Source organism: Pyxicephalus adspersus, chromosome 12 (assembly GCF_032062135.1).
Source record: "Pyxicephalus adspersus chromosome 12, UCB_Pads_2.0, whole genome shotgun sequence".
Taxonomy (NCBI): Eukaryota; Metazoa; Chordata; class Amphibia; order Anura; family Pyxicephalidae; genus Pyxicephalus; species Pyxicephalus adspersus.
In genome coordinates this window covers 16,010,395-16,028,816 of record NC_092869.1, presented here as the reverse complement: position 1 = coordinate 16,028,816, position 18,422 = coordinate 16,010,395, and the positions used below count along the sequence as shown (strand labels likewise).

At 38.5% G+C, this 18,422-nt stretch overlaps 1 protein-coding gene across 5 annotated transcripts in view; it reads right to left on the bottom strand.

The window, feature by feature from the left end:
• Positions 1–18,422, bottom strand: part of LOC140342623 (cysteine-rich protein 2-like) — a 155,599-nt gene that overhangs the window by 86,848 nt on the left and 50,329 nt on the right. For 2 of the 5 annotated variants that reach the window (XM_072428883.1, XM_072428885.1), the window contains exon 3: positions 8,682–8,739. The exons of the other annotated variants lie outside the window; for them this stretch is intronic. In XM_072428883.1, coding sequence (XP_072284984.1) covers positions 8,682–8,739 — 58 coding nt within the window. The remainder of the gene's footprint in view (positions 1–8,681; positions 8,740–18,422) is intronic. 5 annotated transcript variants of the gene reach the window in all.

Below are 18,422 nucleotides of genomic sequence, written 5' to 3'. Positions count from 1 at the left end.
AAGCTCTATCACCGACCCCTGGATAAGCTCTATCACTGACCCCAATTTGTCTGATTAGGACGACTCTTAAAGTAGTCTCTCGGATTTTCTCCTCTCAAAAGGTAGATGATTACCCATCTCTATTGTCCCCCATACTGAGATGTCCGGAGTTTCCATCTGGGATCTCTGATTAAATTTTTCGCCAGTGGCAGTATAGGTCATGGAATTCCTTGCCTGAGTTGCAACGGGCTAAGAAGTTGCCCCCTTTGGATCCATGGCACTGTATACAACTTACTTATGTGTTACGCGTTCTTCAACAGCCAGCAACCTTTTGCCACTCCTTTTTGCCTTTGAATTATCTGTGATTAGTGGGGAATCCCCTAAAAGGTTCCTTGTCTTACTCGTACCAGGCGCTGTTAGATGTACATGCACCCGAAACTCCTGGCTTTGTGACCCGGTAGGAGACAGACTTGAAAGTGAAATTGTGGGAAATTCAAAAGGATATGTTACTCCACTTTAGCCACAAGGCTGCAGTCTGCAATAAATACAGGGAGACAAATTACAAGCTGGCCACTCGGGGGTATAGAATGCCCTTTAAATTGACTAAGATCTACCCTGATACTGACAATATCTACTGGGGATGTGGATCGGCTCCTGGTACATTATTGCATATTTTTTGGGAGTGCCCTTCTTCGTCTACTTACTGGTCTTCTGTGGCAGACCTTTTCCATATGCTCACGGATATTAATATTAAAGATAAACCTGCTTTGGCATTACTCAATGTCTCTGATATGCTGAAAAAAGCATAGAAAAACTCTTTATTACGACATCTCTGGAAGTGTGACAAACCGCCAACCCTTGGGCAACGGCTAAGGAGGGTGGCAGATGTTTACTGTATGGAAGACCTGATGACAGCTGGGACGAATCAGACCTGGTATTACTGGGTTCAGTTTAATACATCTGCAGAGTATAGTAGAATGGCCAGTGACTCTTCTGGTGAAAAAGCATATATAAACAGGGAAGGAGGGAGAGGTTAGTCACTTCATCTTGTTTTCTGTGTATAGGATAGAGAAAGGGAGAGACATGTAGTGTGACAGGGACAGTGTAGGAGCCTTCCTAGTTAATTGTTGAATGCAAAGTTCTGTGTTTTATAGGGCATATAACCTGTATTATTACTACTACTGTGTGTGTATTGTATGTGTAGAATAAGTTAGGCAGACATCTTTACTTTTACATGAGCTATTAGCTAGTCAGTTTTCTTAAATTGTCAGCAGTCAGAACATTTAGTGCAAGTTATATTGTGTGTATTACACTCTTAGGTGCTGTTCACTGACTGCACATGCACTGACGGTTACTGCTACGGGTAGTGCCACATATACCTAGTCAGTTTTGTTAAATTGTAAGCAGTCAGCACATTTAGTGTAATCTATTTTGTGTATTAGTGAAGACAGTTAGTCATCTTTTTTTTTTTTTTTACACTATACTTTCACTAAAGTCAATAAAATCAATTGCAGTTTCTATCTACCAAAGAAGACCATTTCCTGTTACTATTTACCAAAGAAGACCATTTGGTACAGTGAAATTTCAGTGCTACTGTAAATTAAATATAGATATTTTAGTGTTTGATACCTGTTCTTATTTACCAAAGAAGACCATTTGGTAGTTAAATTTCTGTTCTACTTTAAAATAAATACAGATATTTTAGTGTTTGATACCTGTTCCTATTTACTAAAGAAGATCATTTGGTACAGTGAAATTTCTGTGCTACTGTAAAATAAATAAATACATTTAAAAAGACATGTCAAGACTCCCCCAGCTCTGCACAACACTGTACAAGTAAAAAAAATAAAAATAAAGAAGGCTGCTTTTTTATGTTGCTGGCCATTTTTTGGGGTGGTCAAAGGATCATGCCAGATTTTATACCGGCTTCAGAGTAGAGGCAGAGAGGGCCACCAGGGGGTTCCTCCGATACAAAAAATTAGCCACCAGGTTTCACCGCTCTGTTACAAGCCATACACAGGCTTCAGAGTACAGGCAGAGGTCCCTGAGGAGGGTCTTTCAGTCAAAAAATTAGCCAGCTACACAGCTCTGGTATAATTTACAACTGACAGGTGGCAGCAGCAGGAGGAGGAGGCGGTGGGCACTGAGACAGAGCGGGGACCGCATTGGTAACTGGCATCTAGAGCTGAGTGTAGTGCATCATCAACTGTAATACCAATTTTAGGAATGGAGTACTGACAAGTGGCAGCAGCAACAGCAGGAGGAGGGGGCGGAGGGCCCTGAGACTGATCGTGGACAGCATTGGTAACTGGCATCTAGAGCTGGGTACTGGGCAGGCGGCAGCAGTAACAGCATGAGGAGGAGGCGTTGGGCCTTGAGACAGAGCAAGGAGGGCATTAGAGGTGGAGGCAATAACCTATATGGACAGTGTTGAAGCTGTAGCTATTGGAGACATGAATGGATGAACGAGATTCCAATCTGTCCCTACCTACTATGTAGCGAAACCACATGAAAGGGAACTGGCTTGGCAGAATCAGCGGAAAAGAAGACCCTGTTGAACTTAAGTCTAGTCTGGCATCTAGAGCTGGGTACTGGGCAGTGGGCAGTTGGCAGCAGTAACAGCATAAGAAGGAGGCGGCAGGCCCTGAGACGGAGTGTGGACAGCATTGTTAGCTGCCATCTAGAGCTGGGTACTGAGCAGCTGGCAGCAGCAACAGCAGGAGGAGGAGGCAGTGGGCCCTGAGACAGAGCAAGGATGGCATTAGAGATTGAGGCCGTCATCCTTTATTGACAGTATAGAAGGTGTAGTTATTGGAGACATGAATGGATGAATGACATTCCCACTGTCCCTACAGTGGCAGTGGGCCCTGAGACGGAGTGTGGATGGCTGTGTTACTCCTCCTGCTCTTACTGCTGCCGCCTGCCCACTACCAGCAGCAGCATGAGATCTGTGTCTTTGTCCCTACTGCTGTCATTACTCCCAATGTATAAACCTTCATATCTCCTACACTGATTGTAGAAACTGGAAATTTTCAAGGTACAGAGAGCTGATAATAAACCTAATTTAAACTTATATAAACGTACAATTTCAGGTTAATACATTGGGGATAATGACAGCAGCAGGGACACAGACACTCTTACAGCCGCACTACACCCCTGGTACTGGTTCAGAATATTTTTTTCTTGTTTTCCTCCAAACTCTCTTGCTCTCTCTTTGTATACACAAACAAACCTATGCTTTATTTTCCTTGTGGTTGAACTTGATAGACTTATGTCTTTTTTCAACCTGACCTACTATGTAACTATCATAGTTAGTTAAACATTTATAAGGATTAGACTAATTTCCTTTAGTTATTATAATTTGTTGAGCCCTTTTTGACCAATGGATATCTATTTATTTTTTCCTATATCCTATTTTTGCAGACAACTCTTAAATTTCAATTCAATGTAACATCCTCACATTACTACTGTCTACCCAGTATCACCAATCTGGAATATGGTAAGACTATACGTTTTCATTATAATCTATATATCTCATTATCCCTATTTGGGCTGACCGTTTATGACCTTTTTTCTCATTCTATATGTATTTACTCTGTTTAGAACTTGACTTAGTCTCCTTTCTAGATTACCTCCACAAATCTCCATCAGAAGCCAAGTACTGTGATACCTCGGCTAAACTAAAACAAAAAACAAACTGAAACAAAACTAAAATATAGCTCAATATAGCATACCATGGCTGCAGTTTGCCATTGCACATCCCCAAATGCATTTGTTAGCCGAGTCCATCTTTGATAGCCAGGGCCGAAATTCAGCAGAAAAAATCTTTGCTAGTCAAAAAATTCATTAGCAGGGTCACTCGTTAGCCGAGGTATCACTGGTACACCATTCTGGGAGGTAGGTTTCCAACTTATTCCTTTTCCTTGAGCCTTTTCCTTTGTTTTGATCCCTGTTATACATTTATGCAAAACCATTTTGACACTTATTCATTCCCTTTTTCTTGAATATTTGTAGATTAATGTGGATCTATTTAAATGGAGACATCTATCTCCATTTTTACATCTCATAGTTAGAATCCTTCTGCTACAATCCATATTAACTGCATGCTCATTCACATATGTTCACATTCATATTACACATGTTTTAACAGTTGTTAGACTTTGATCTGGTAATATAGTTGTTGATTACAATATATAGTTGTTGATTATGCCATAATTATTTGATGACATTGAGAGCTTTTTCTGTATTTTGTTACCTGTTTGTAGTACATTGTGACTATTTTGTAACTATTATGTTTTTTTATATATGTCACTAGCATATATTATTTTTACTAGCATTTATACTGTTTTCCCCTACAATCCCTTGAGAAAGCCGAAACAGCAAAAGGTGTCGGGTTTCAGGATCAAGTTATATTGTACAATTAACATTGGCAGTTGGCCTTTGTCTAGTACTAAGTTCCCTGTAACTGCCCTTACTGTGTTCAAGGGTACTTTATAGGGACAATACGTATCTAATAAGGACTTTTGCCTTGAAAATGTCACTAAAGAAAAACGTTTATATGAAAATTTTTCACACTTATATACATAATAATAGTTATAGCCAAAAAAACCCTGCTTTTCCCTTTCTCTTCTTTTTACATGCACAGATAGAAAGGACTGAGACAGTGGCAGTCATGGGTTATTTTAACTACCCTGACATTGACTGGGGTAATGGTACTACACATAGAGCAAAATGTAATAATTTAATACAAGATAATTGTATGGTACAGTTTATAGAAGCTCCAACAAAAAACTATACTCTACTGGACCTAGTTTTTTCTAGTAATGGAGATGTGCAATGTACAAATGTGCATGTATTCCAGGTAGCAGTGACCATATTATGATTTAATTTGATGTAAATTGTAAACAGGAAGGAAAAATAGAAAAAAAGAAAACAACATTACATTTTAGGAGAGCAAATTTTCCATTGTTAAGAGTCACTCTCTCTGTGACTTGGACTTGGAGGGAATATTGTCCTCAAGGTACAGAAATGGGAATTCAAGTCTGTTCTGCACAAAAACACCGCAAAATATATTCCCATCGGTAATAAATTTAGGAGATTAAAATTACAACCTAGGTGGCTCACAGCTAATGTTAAAATGCAACAGCAATTCCTTCGTATTCTTTAATACTGTGAGTATGAGAAACTGTTCTTTAAAAAACAGGAAGTGCGCTAGTTGCGGTGGCCTTTCGTTGAAGTTTTGAGAAAAACGTGTTATATTGCACTTCAATCTGGATTTCTAAAAATAAGAAAGATTTTGGATTTCATTCTATGCATTGTGTTCTAAATTACTGAAGAATTCACCCAGCAATGTTTTTGAGTCTGTCCAGATGAGGAAAACATCATCCATGTATCTTCACCAAATAAGTATATGGCAAAGGTACATCGATAAGACCTCATCTGGAAACAGATCCTTTTCCCAACCCCCACCCCCTGGACACAGATATATGTGGGAGCATATGTGGGAGCATATGTGGGAGCACATCTCGTCCCCATTATCTCGTCCCCCTGTATCTTGAGGTAGATTTGATTTTCAAATGTAAAAATATTCTTGTTAAGAATATAGTTTAGAAGAGAGGTCAATTCATTTAATTTCCAAACTGACTGATTAATTCCTTATATAAAGTTTTTTACTACCTCCACTCCTCTCAGATAAGGGATGCTTGAATATAATGTCTATCATCACCAACAAAGCATTTTCTAGAATGTTTAAATCATCAATTACTTTGAAGGGTTATTTTTTTAAGAAGGACAGAAGACAGAGGACAAATGGTCTCAGATAATAATCCACTAGTTGGCTAGCATTGGATGAAATACATTCAATGGCTAATACAAATATCCAATGCCTAAGCATTATATTCTTGTTGCTTTGTAATTGCATCAATGCTTTTTCTTGAACTTTATAGAGAGATCCCTCTCCCCTTTCCAATGAGGGTTTAACTGCACCTGTTGCACAAATGCATAGATGTTTGGATTTTAACATAGATCTAAATTCGGGATTCGGAAACTTGCAAAATGAAGTCTGAATGATTCACAGGCCTCTGACTTTTTTTTGTATAGAATGTAGGCATTCCATAGGCACTGCTCAACTAGATGCCTGAAAATCTTCTTGTAGTACTTCCTTTGCTGTTTCCTCATCACAATGGTAATTAGATAATTTCCCACGGTACACCTAAAGATCTCTCATGGCACACTAGTGTGCCGCGGCACAGTGGTTGAAAATCACTGCTCTAGGGAGTACCCTACTCAGCCTTTAAAAACACTCATGAGGGTGGCAGAGTTCATTGGAAAAATTAAAGCACAGGAGCATATTACGTCCCATGCCATGAATGTACAACAGAGGTGTGCACTTTTGGGAGTTAGGAATCCTAGTAACCAGGTGAAGGTATTGCATTTAACCATTGATCCCCACACCTGGAATGCCTTGCCAGATTGTAAGGAGGGCAAAGGGAGTTACCGTCAAACTGTAGAGGAATTGCAATCCCTAAGTAACCCCTCAGCTGTAGGATTAATGGTAGCATACCAAATTAAACAACAGAATGAAGAGAACCCTCTGGTGTATGCAAAAAGAATATGGGCAGCCTATGATACTAATAACTCCACCCGAGCCACCCAAGAAGATGTAGAATATAAGAGTCTTGTGTTCGACTTTGACATTCGACCACCCGAATAATTTTGCTCTATTCGAGCGAATAGCTGACGAATCGAATAGTGAGCTATTCGACCAACACTAGTCAGGGGTAAGTAAATGTGTTAATGCCTTTCACAAGATAAGATGCTATGCTTGTGGACTATTTGGCCATATTGCCAGATTTTGTTTGTCCCTTTGTGAAAAGAGGATAAACCAACGTTGATATAAAACATACAGACGTGATACTAAGGTGTATTCACCACGTTGGGGGACCCATCCTCATAAGCACAAGCCAGGGGTCTCTCCCAAAAATTCAAAGGCACAAAACAATTCTTCACAGGCTGAGAATGACCAACTGAAAACTCAACTAAAAAAATTTCTTAGAAGAGTACAGAGCTTTTAAAAGTAAGTACAAAGAAACTATGAAGGGCAGAGGGTCAGGAATAAGTGACTAAGCTGTTGGGAACCTCCCACAGAGAGTGCAATGGTATAATTGAACTTGGAAGTTTTATATTGTAGGAAAAATACAGATCAACGATGGAATCTCAGCATGACCCAGACAGGTAAAACTAGAGGACCCTGGGGGGCGTGGCCGGCCGATGGCGGAGTAGGAAAACTAGAGGACCCTAAAACACACAGTACTTGGCTTTGCTCTATTTTTTGTACAATGCTACTTAATGTACAGCGCTGTATAATATGTTGGTAGTATATAAATACAGTTGATTAATACCAATTAATAATATTTCAATATTAATATTTTATTTCATTTAAATTTTTGGTGTGTTTTAAGGAGAAGCCTCTATTTGTATAATTGCAGTCAGGTTGGAAAACAATTCTAAATTTTTTTGGTAGCTGTATTCTTTTGTTTTCTTTTTCCCTTTTGGGCCTGACTTGCATGTTGTTAAGTAATTCGTTACTAAACAAATAGCTAGTCTTTTGGAGAAACTGCCTTTAGGAAAGGACCATTTAAAGGGAAGGTCATTCTTTCCCAGAACTTTTTTTTGTTGTTCGTTTCAAAAGGCAGACATTTAATTTTTGGTTAAAAATATAGATTCAATGCTCCTTGACAATAAAAGTTACATCGGTTAAGAAAGGAAAGGAAGTTAACGAAGTATTAAATCTATATAACTTTTTTTCCTTTGTGCTAAAGTTTTTGTTTAAATCAGTTTTATTAAGTTTTCAGATAAAAAAAAGGGCAACAGGTAAACATAACACATTTACCATCAACTATATAACACACACACCATAACAAACATAACAAAAAAAAAAATTTCATGAAAAACAGTGTACCAACTTTTGGTACAGAAATCTAGACATCAGTGTAATGCCCAGGAGGTTAACACCAACGTGCACTGCATTGTATTAGCAAATTTTTTTCTCCATTTAAATCTGATACTCTGAAATAACACATTCTAACAAGGTAGGAAAATGTAAGAGCACATCTGCTTTAAAGTTAAAAAGCACATCTGCTTTTAAAATTAAACCTACCAGTGCACTACAATAGGAAAGAATCACTACTAGGCATCAGATCTGGGACTGCTGTATACCAGACAGGTTGTACTTTCACTGCTCTGCCTCCTGGTTGGCTGGCACTGTTAAGTGGGGGAAGGGGTATGGGTGTGGATGTATTTAAAAAAAATACCCTGGCACTGCAGAGATCCTAAGGTAGACCTGTCTTGAAATGCCTAAATATATTCAGTGTCTGTTTTTTTCCTTATTACCTGACAGTTGGAAACTCTGATGCTGAATAAAAACACTCTTTAAAAGGTAACCATATTTGTTAGGATTTGACGTGAGTTCAGTGCTTTAGGCACGCAGAAGTATGGGTTTGTGATATGCTATGACCTTGTTATATAAAGCTGTCTTGCATTCCCAAACCTACTTGGACTATTTCTAAGAGTCTCATTTAGGATGCTGCATCTGTGTACAAATAAAAAGTAACACAATGCATTTTTCCATCAGAAGAAATACAAGCTGCACCTAAAATGTTGTGAAAATGGAAATTTTTTATATAAAATGTATAAAAACTTACCCTTTGGTCCATATAATGTTGCATAGCAAGGCTTGTGACAATATGGTTTGCCATCATGCTGGAAAAAATGCACACATTTGTCAGTTTGTCTCTATCCATAAAAATTAGATTTAAAATATAAAAAGACATGAAATTATTAAATTAAAATGGTATGCCAAAGTGCACTCTCAAGTCCCTGCAAGTGCACCTATCCCAAGACTGTGGACATTTAACTCTATATATTCTCAAGATGCTAGCTATGGCGACTAACTACCATGCACAAAATATAATTTATGAGCAAGCAACCCATCATACCCAACTCAAAAAATAGAAAATATCCTAACTTGTAAAAAGGCAGAAACATATACAGACTGAGCCCATGTGATTCTATTTTCCCTTTTAAATATAAAGTTTTAAAATAACACACATGTATTTATTCCTGTTAAGTTTTAGGGATTTCCGCTGATACTGTTTTGAATGTTAGAAGTGATGAGAGTATTTTGTGCCCTGGGGCAGCTGTCCTCAACCTTTTGGAGCTTGCAGACAACTAAATCTATGGGTTTCAGACCGCGCATGCACGGGGAGATGTGTGTCACTCAAAGGGAAATTCCAGAACCCGCCCCTTCTCCCAATGCAGGCTCAGACTTTTGCAGGCCCCAGAACAACCCACCCACCTCCCTGACTGCGATGCGTACGGGAGAGGTCCACGGCTTTGGTCGGTAACCCCTATAGGATTTTATGCATTCTTAGATAGAAAAAAACATGTGCTTTAAATATGGATCTATTTATTATACAAAAATATATATCTTACAGATACTCAAAGATTACAATAAAGACTAGTTATTATGTCAATTTGTTAGTATTATATTTCTAATACAGCAGCTAAGAAACACTTGCTGATTTTTTAGTGGGGATGAATGGAGAAATCCCAGGCAAACACAAGGTCTGGCAGACCTGTATGAATTCAAAAAGACAAGTTTTTAAGCGTAGGTGTCAAAACAAGCTTTTACAGCATAACAGGTTTTTTGGCATTGGGATTTGGTCAACTCTTGCATCTTAACAAGGTTAAGAAAAAAATGTAACTACTTTTAAAATAATATCAGTGGTATACGAATTGAAAACATACAGCTACCAAGAGTTAATGTACACACATCTCAAGTTTACAGAGAATTGTGTAGTCCCAACTTGTAGAAGGTTTTTTCTGTGGTATTTCATCACTACACATCTATGCAACTGTTAAAAACCATTTATATTTTATTTCTAAGCATTTTTAAAACATATTGTATTAAAACAGCAACAATATTAAGAGACCTCCTATACAAAATCATAGCATATGCCTCCTCATTACATACAAGCTTATGTTTCCCATGGAACATTACAGAGTTCAAATGTACCTGTATGTGGATTTCTTTACTATCAGCACGTTTCACAGAACACAGTCTGCTTATTCAGGAAAGAGGAGGTAAGTTTTCTTCATAAGAAAACATACACATAGTAAGTAAGATAAAAACACTTACATGCATCAACTTGAAATTGTACACCACTTCAAGCCATATATCCTGCCAAGGAACCAGAAGACACCAAGTGGAGGTCAAGAAGGAGGGAGGAGAGCATCTCAATGGGAGAGGATCAATTTACCAGCTGGACTAATTTTGTAATCTTCCAAGTCACTCAACGCGAGGCCAGGGGAAGCGAGGCCAGATGCTGGCCGGGCATCTGCTCGCGAGCCTTAGGCTGGAGGGCGGGACCGTGGGAAAGGTAGGTGGGACCGGGTGGAAAATTTATAACAATGAGTTTTTTAAAATGTACTGCTTTTACATTTAAAAATACTCATTATTCATACTGCCAGGGAGGTTAATATTTATATTATCTATCTATACATATCTCTATATAATAAAATTCTTTCCTACATCCTCTCTGTGTATATCTACCACAGGATTAATGTTAGTCTATATAGTGGTATTCATCTATTTTACTTAGTCAAAGTTGTGGTTATGTTATCTTATATTTAATTGAAATTTCCCCCTGTAAACTGTTTCATTTGATTGATTTTAAGAGGAAAAGAGACACTTTCTTTGCAGAAAGGCATTGTTGCCAGCTGGAAGTTTTGTCTTACCTCTCCAAGGAGCACTCCTGTCTCCCCCCTCCCCAAGCATCCACTTATATTGTCACTGATTTTCTGCAGGGTCTCATGGGACCCACAGTTAGCGTGCTGTGCGACTTCCTGTGTCGCAATAACGCATGCCAGCCACCTACGTAACGTCCCTGAGGTGGAACGCATGCATGGGGGCGTGGAGGGAGAGTGCCGAGATTTGCACTGCAGGGGGTGGAGAGACAGATGACTAAGCCCCACCTCCTGACATTTCATCTGCCGGCTGACCAGATTGCCATCTAGGCAACCCGAGACTGCATCTCCGCAAACCATCCATTCCTGCTTATAATGTTAAAGCTGGAATAGGTGGCTAGAAATATAGTGGACCGATACGCCCTGCATTTCCGGGGGTCCCATCTCAGTTGGCTGTGCTTTGCTATTAATTATACTTAGAGATCTAAACTATCCACAATTATACTTATTCATTTAAAATAAAATTTAAATCATGCACGTAGATTTCTCTAGATTTCATTCCTCTTGATGTCTTTACAGAAAGTATTTAAAAGACTATATTACCAGCCACCCATTCCTGCTTTAACGTTCGACCCTCATAGCTAGCCGTACCCTAAAATTCATCTCCCCACCTTTAACCTCCCTAGAGGTAACCCCGAGTGTGACACGGGGTAGAAAAAAATGGCTAAAAGTGGTAACCCTGAGTCACACTCGGGGTATGTAAACCTATGGGAAGGTAATAGTAAATGGAGCCTTTCCTGATCCGACAGCGTCCCGCGCCATCCAGCACCGCAATCTCCGTCTTCTTTTTTCTTCCTGCCTCTGCATCTGATGAGTCACCGGGGAGTTCCCGGTGATGTCAGTGCGTGTGTACGTTGCCGGCGGGGCGGGGCGGGAAATTCAAAATCTATTTGTATTGCATTCAATACAAAATAACTGTATTGAATGCAATACATTGGAATTTTATGTGTAAAAGCAGTACATTGTTTTCAGGTACATTTATTTTACAGTATATATAATAGTATGAGTATAATGTGTACTTTTTTTTTAATTTAAAAAAATTAAAAAACATTTTTTTTTTAAATTTATAGATTTATTAATTTATTCAATGTATTGTTTTTACATGATTTTGTATTTCAAACGTTATTATACTCATACTATTATATTATACTGTAAAATAAATTTTCATAAAAAATAATGTACTGCTTTTAGACATATAAAACCGGAAAGAAATGAACGGCTAGGGAGGTTAACAACTTTCAAAATATGGGGGTCATAATTATAGAAGCTAGTAAACATCAGGGGGGTTGTTTTAAAAGTAAGTGTGTCTAGAAGCCCTATAATAAATATACAATTTATGGACCTCCCGGGGTCACTTACATAGCAAGGAAGTGCATCCCCTAAATTTATACCTGTCAAAAAACTAGAACGTCATACTACACTACCCTGTCCCCTTTCCTACTTTGAACCCCAATTTCTTTGAAACGGGGGATGTACAAAATCAAAAAAGTAAGTGCAAGTGGGGAACATCTGTACCTAACACCCCCTAAAATTTCATTACTAAGGCATCATCAGAACATAAAACACTCTGCTCATCAAAAAATCTACCGTTACACATTGCTGGAAGCTTTTAACGCCTGGACCTTAATTTCCTTGAACTGGGGGGTACAAATAAACAAAATTAGGTTTTGGTGGGGGGCACCTGTGGCTAACACCTCCTAAAATTTCATCACTAAGGCATTATCAGAACATAAAAACTCTGCCCATCAAAAAAATCTACCGTTACACATTGCTAGAGGCTTCTAACACCTGGACCCCGATTTCAGCAATGTGTAACAGATTTATTTCATGGGTAGTTTTATTTGATAGAATACTGACAGATTAAATGTCAAGAGGTGGGGACTTAGTCAGCTGTCTCTCCACCCCCTGCACTGCCAATCTCGGTACTCTTCTTACACACCTCCTGGGTGAAACGCATGCATGCTTTCCACCTCAGGGACGTTACGTAGAAGTTACGTTATCAGGAGTTGTTACTAATTATTTAATTCCTTTCTGCAATGTAAGTACCTCTTTTGTTCTTAAAATCAATCAAATGGAACAGTTTACAGGGGGGTATCCAATTAAATATAAGATAGCATAACCACAACTTTTACTTTAAGTAACCAAAATAGATAAATGTCACTATATAGACTAACATTAATCCTGTGGTAGATAATCACAGAGAGGATTTGGAAAGAATTTTATTATATAGAGACAATATAATGAATAATGAAGCCAATCTCGGTGATTAGATATGGGACATAGTAGTAACAGCTTTATAGTCTGAAGTGTAAATATATTCAATCTTGTTTCATTTTGGAGCTTATAAGCATACATTTGAAAGCAAAATGAGATTTATTATTCTCTGTAGTTGTAAGGAATTAAGGGATCTCTATATTTAAAAACAAATCTAAATTGGGTGACTTGGAAGATTACAAAATCAATCCAGCTGGTAATTGATCCTCTCCATTGAGGTGCTCTTCTCCCTCCTTCTTGACCTCCACTTGGAGTCTTCTGGTTCCTTGGCAGGATATATGGCTGAGCGGTGTACATTTTCAAATTGATGCATGTAAATGTTTTTTCTTTGAATTTTTTCTGACATTGATATGTAATTAAAATTTAAAATACCTTACTATGTATATGTTTTCTCATCTTGAATACTTACCTCCTAATGAAGCAGACTGTGATGAAGCAGTGTTCTGTGAAATCCACTGAAAGTACATAAATCCACATACAAGTAAATTTGAACTCTGTAATGTTCCAGGGGAAACATAGGCTGTATGTAATGAGGATGCATATGCTATGATTTTGTATAAGAGGTCTCTTAATATTACTGCTGTTTTAACAAAACATGTTTTAACAATCCTTGGAGATAATATAAATGGTTTTTAACAGTTGCATGGATGTGTAGTGATGACATACCACAGAAATTTTTTTCTAATCATTGTTAATACACAATTCTCACTGTAAACTTGAGTAATACAAATTGGTAAGTGTTTTAATTAGATCCACCAATCATTGGTCTAAACTATAGTAACTGATTATGTAACATATGGCTAATTTTTACAAGAAGAGAAAATAAAAGGTCTGGAACTTGTGGGGATTAGCAAGGTAGTGGGGCCTGTGTGACTTCACTGGAGAGGTATTGCAGACAGGAACCAGGCACAGCAAATGAGCAGTTCAGTATAGGTTTATTAACTATGGCTGTTCACACAGAAAAAACATGCAAAATAAACAGAACAATAAAATAAAACCTGGCCATTTGGCCTCTGACTGTTAGTTCCCTCACTAAAAGTCCTGGGCATCCTACTGCTGAGCAGGACTCCACTTCCCTAACCATACAGCCTTTACAAAACACTGTGTTTTTACTCACAGTTTTTCTTTGGAATCCTCCCAGCTCATAGGCCAAGAACTGCACCCAGGAAAGAGCAGGCTGGGAGTTTATACACAGCATAATTGCCAAGATGGGTTTTGGCTGGGATAATTTATTCCTAATCATCCCAAGCCTCTTCAACTCCCCCACCTGGCCTAGAAGACCATTGTCCTACAGCATGTGTACTCAACCAGAAAGAAAACTGCCTGATCAAAACAGAAAAATATTCCGCATTACAGTTTGTACCTTCGACAAATGTAACTATTGTCCTAGATGCAACCATGTGTTTTTGTTGGCCAGCTGTTACAAACTTTGTTCTGACCAAGTTAGGACAGAATGGTCATGAAATAAAAAAAAAAGGTTTCAAAGGTTCGATTTGGGTGGAAAATGAATCACAAAAAAACTGCTTTAGACATTTAGGACAGTATGGGCACAGTCTGAATCCATTTTTATGATCCGTTCACCTCTAATTTGCAAACTTACATAGTAAGTCGGGTTGAAAAAACAACATGAAAAGTACATCAAGTTCAACCACTATGAAAATAAACATATCCCAGATATAAAACCCATTGGACATAGTTAATCCAGTAGGCAAACAAAAACCCTGGTACAACTTGCTCCAACAGTGGAACAAAAAATCTTTCCTAAATCCATGAGCCAATCAGATGATTCTATATATGGACCATTTAAATATTTATACAGGGTGCTTATATTCCCTTTTCTCAAGGGAGAATAGATTCTGCTCAGCTAATCTCTCCTCATAGCTGAGCGCCTCCATTAATTTTATTAGTTAAGATGCCCTTTCTCTGCACTTTCTCCAATTCCACAATATCCTTTTTGTGAAGTGGTACCCAAAACAGGACTGCATATTCCAAATGTGGTCTGACCAATGTTTTGTACAGTGGCAGGATGATGTCTCAATCTCTGCAGTCAATTCCTCTTTTAATACAAGAATATATTTTGCTAGCTTTAGATACTGCAGCTTGGCTTTGCATGCTATTTTTAAGTCTATAATCTACCAGAACCCCCAGATCCTTTTCCATTTGTGACTCCCCCAAATGTATTTCCCCTAGACAGTATGAAGCATGCATGTTGTTATCCCCCAAGTGCATAACTTTACATTTCTCAATATTAAATGCCATTTGCCATTTGGTTGCCCAAACAGTACATCTAGGTTTGCTTGTAGATTACAGACATCTGGCATGGACCTAGTTCCATTACACAGTTTGGTGTCATCTGCAAACACAGAAATGGTACTTTTAATCCCAAACTGTATATCATTTATAAAGATGTTAAACAGTAAATGTCCCAACACTAAGCACTGGGGTACACCACTAATAACATTAGACCATTCAGAATATGAATCATTAATGTCTACTCTCTGGATGCAGTCTTAAAGCCAGTTCCCCTTCCATTTACAGATTGGCTTTCTAAGCCTAAGCTTTCTGACTCTAACTTACAAATTAACCGTCCGTGGGGTACTGTGTCAAATGATTTAGCAAAGTCCAAGTACTCTCTACCTGTCTCTAATTTCTACTCTCTATCTGTTTACTTACTTCTTTATAAAAGGAGAGTAAATTTGTTTGACATCGGCCTTTCTAATAAATACTATGACTTATAGTATTATTATATATATTATTTTCTAGCAGAAACTCCTCAATGTGGCTCTTCATCAAACTCTCTAGGACCTTTCTAACTATAGACGTTAAACTTACCGGTCTGTAGTTACTTGGTAATGTCTTTGCTCCCTTTTTGAAGATAGGAACCACATTGGTCTTGTACCAATCCATTGGTACCATGCCAGTGATAAGAGTCTCCAAAAATCAAAAACAATGGCTTTGAAATAACTGAGCTCAGCTCTTTGCAGATATATGCATGTAGTTCATCAGGTCCTAGTCCTTTCTCAACCCTAAGTTTGCCCAACTGTTTCTCAATCATATAAATTTTGGGCCATTTTGGCTCATTTAAGGCAGGTACATTGCTATTAGCAATTTGGACTTCAGCTCTGCCATTTTCCTTTGTGTACATAGAGCTAAAAAAATGTAGTGAATACGCCTTTTTTTATCCCCAGTTGCCAACCCAGAGACATCCTTTAAGGGACCTACATGCTCTAATCTGATCTTTTCGCTATTAATATATATTAAAAAAAAGAAAACTTCTTATGCCACAACAGAAAAAAAAACTGCAGGTGATTAACTGGAACTAAAAACTGCAACTGTGATGTGGTCAAAAAAATCACAAATTTGAAATGCAGGTAAAGTAGAGATGATTTCTTTTCACATACATTATCTATCAAGTGTGGCAATGAAAGTTCTATAGAAGTTTATGGATATGCCAGAACAAAGGACACCAGAAGAATACACCATGAAAATGTTTGGATGACTTATGGGAAGACAATAGTTGACCAGAGAATGTAGGTCAATTCTTAATAGTTGACCAGAGAATGTAGTCATGTAAACAATTATATCACCAACAGACCATTTTTCTATTGAATAATTTGTTTCTGGACTATGATCTGCTATCCTAGCAAACCCACCTCTGTTAGAGACTATAAAAAACACTATCCTACCCCAGTAGAATCAGAATGAATTTTGTTCAGATTGTTTGACTTTTGTATTCTCTGTGTGCATGTAATAAATATTATTTAATTTAGAACCCAGTCACATTCTAAGATTCCTGATTAAAACATCCAAATTCAAGGTTTCAGTTTTCTTGGTGCCGAAGAGACCAGGACATCTTGGGAGAGGCAGACTTAAGCTGCCACTGTAAGACCTTTGTTTCTTACTTGCTCTGCCTGCCAAGGTACTCCTAGTTGGCTGCAGAGGTACTGAGGCTGAATTGTCCAGATAAGTTGAATGTAATTGTGGTTGTCACACTTACCTCTTCCTCACTAAAGCGCAGGCACCTTTCACCTGTGCATACAGGCAGTTCTGACCCTGAGTGTGCCTATTCCAAGTTTTATAATTTTCTTCCATCCCGCCGGCCAATCAAGAAACAGTCTCAACATCATCCTTTGTTATTTAGCTAGGTCAGACACAGCACTCCGCATTCGTGCAATGTGTCTCCACTAGTGCTGAGCCCCCTAGATCTGCTGAGCATATTCTGTACACCTGTTGGCTAATTTAGTGCTTCCCCTTTCCAGCTCCTGTGTTAACCTCTTGTTGTCAAGTCTGTTGTTTCCCTGCCAATATTCTTGTGCTGTTCCAGAGTTCCTTTCTGTCTGTTGTTATTCCTGTGTCACCTGTGCCTTCTGTTGCTTCCAGTGTTTCCCGTGTTCCTGGCAACCCTTATAACATTGTTTGTTCTGTCCAGTGATGTAATTTGCAGCAGCCAGGAGAACTAAGATAGTAGCAGCCCCTGCTTCTATGGATGGATATTCTGTGTTTGACCTCTGCTCTGTATTCTGGACTTGGCTCTGTTGGAATCTTGGTACTGCTTTATCTGTGGGCTCCTGGCTTGCTGCCAGCCAATCCCAGACACCATCTCTTGTGCAGTAAGTCCTGGGGGCAACTGAGTGTTGGGAGACGCAACCAGTCTCCTGAGGCTGAGCAGGGGCTTGCTATAGGTGAAGACTGTGCTGTTAGATTGGGGGACTGGTGTCTGGTGAGGACTGGCGCTGACCAGGGCCTAAGAGTTCCTGTGTCTGGGGTGGCCCCTGTGTCACCAGTGTCTATTTCTTGGATCCCTGGTATTTGAGCCCTGGCTTGTGACCTCACCTTCCTTGCTTGCTTCCTGCCTCGACCCTGGCCTTCCTTGACAATTCTTCTTAAGTAAGTAAGAATCAACTTATTACTTCTTATTCATTCAATACTAAATGTGACTTTATTATCCTATCTTGAAACATCTTTCTATTACATTTTACCTGCTTTCTATGGACCAGTGTTCACTGTAACACAACCTGCACAGGCTAATCAATTTGGATGCTAGAGCACCTTTGAAAACCAATCTTAACTGACTGTAAGTTAATATATTTTCTTTATTCAGTTGCTTACATCAATTGTTTTTTCCAGCAATATATTAGAAAGCCATGCATCCATTAATAAAACTTTAAATATGAATAAATATGAATTGTATGAATTACAGACTACCGTATTTTTCGGACCATAAGACGCACTGGACCATAAGACGCACCAGTTTTTTAGAGAAGGGAAATGAAGAAAAAAAAGATTCTGAAACAAATAGTGTCCTAAAATATTTTATGTGCATTAAAAACCAACAGCACAGTCATAAACACATGTAATAAACC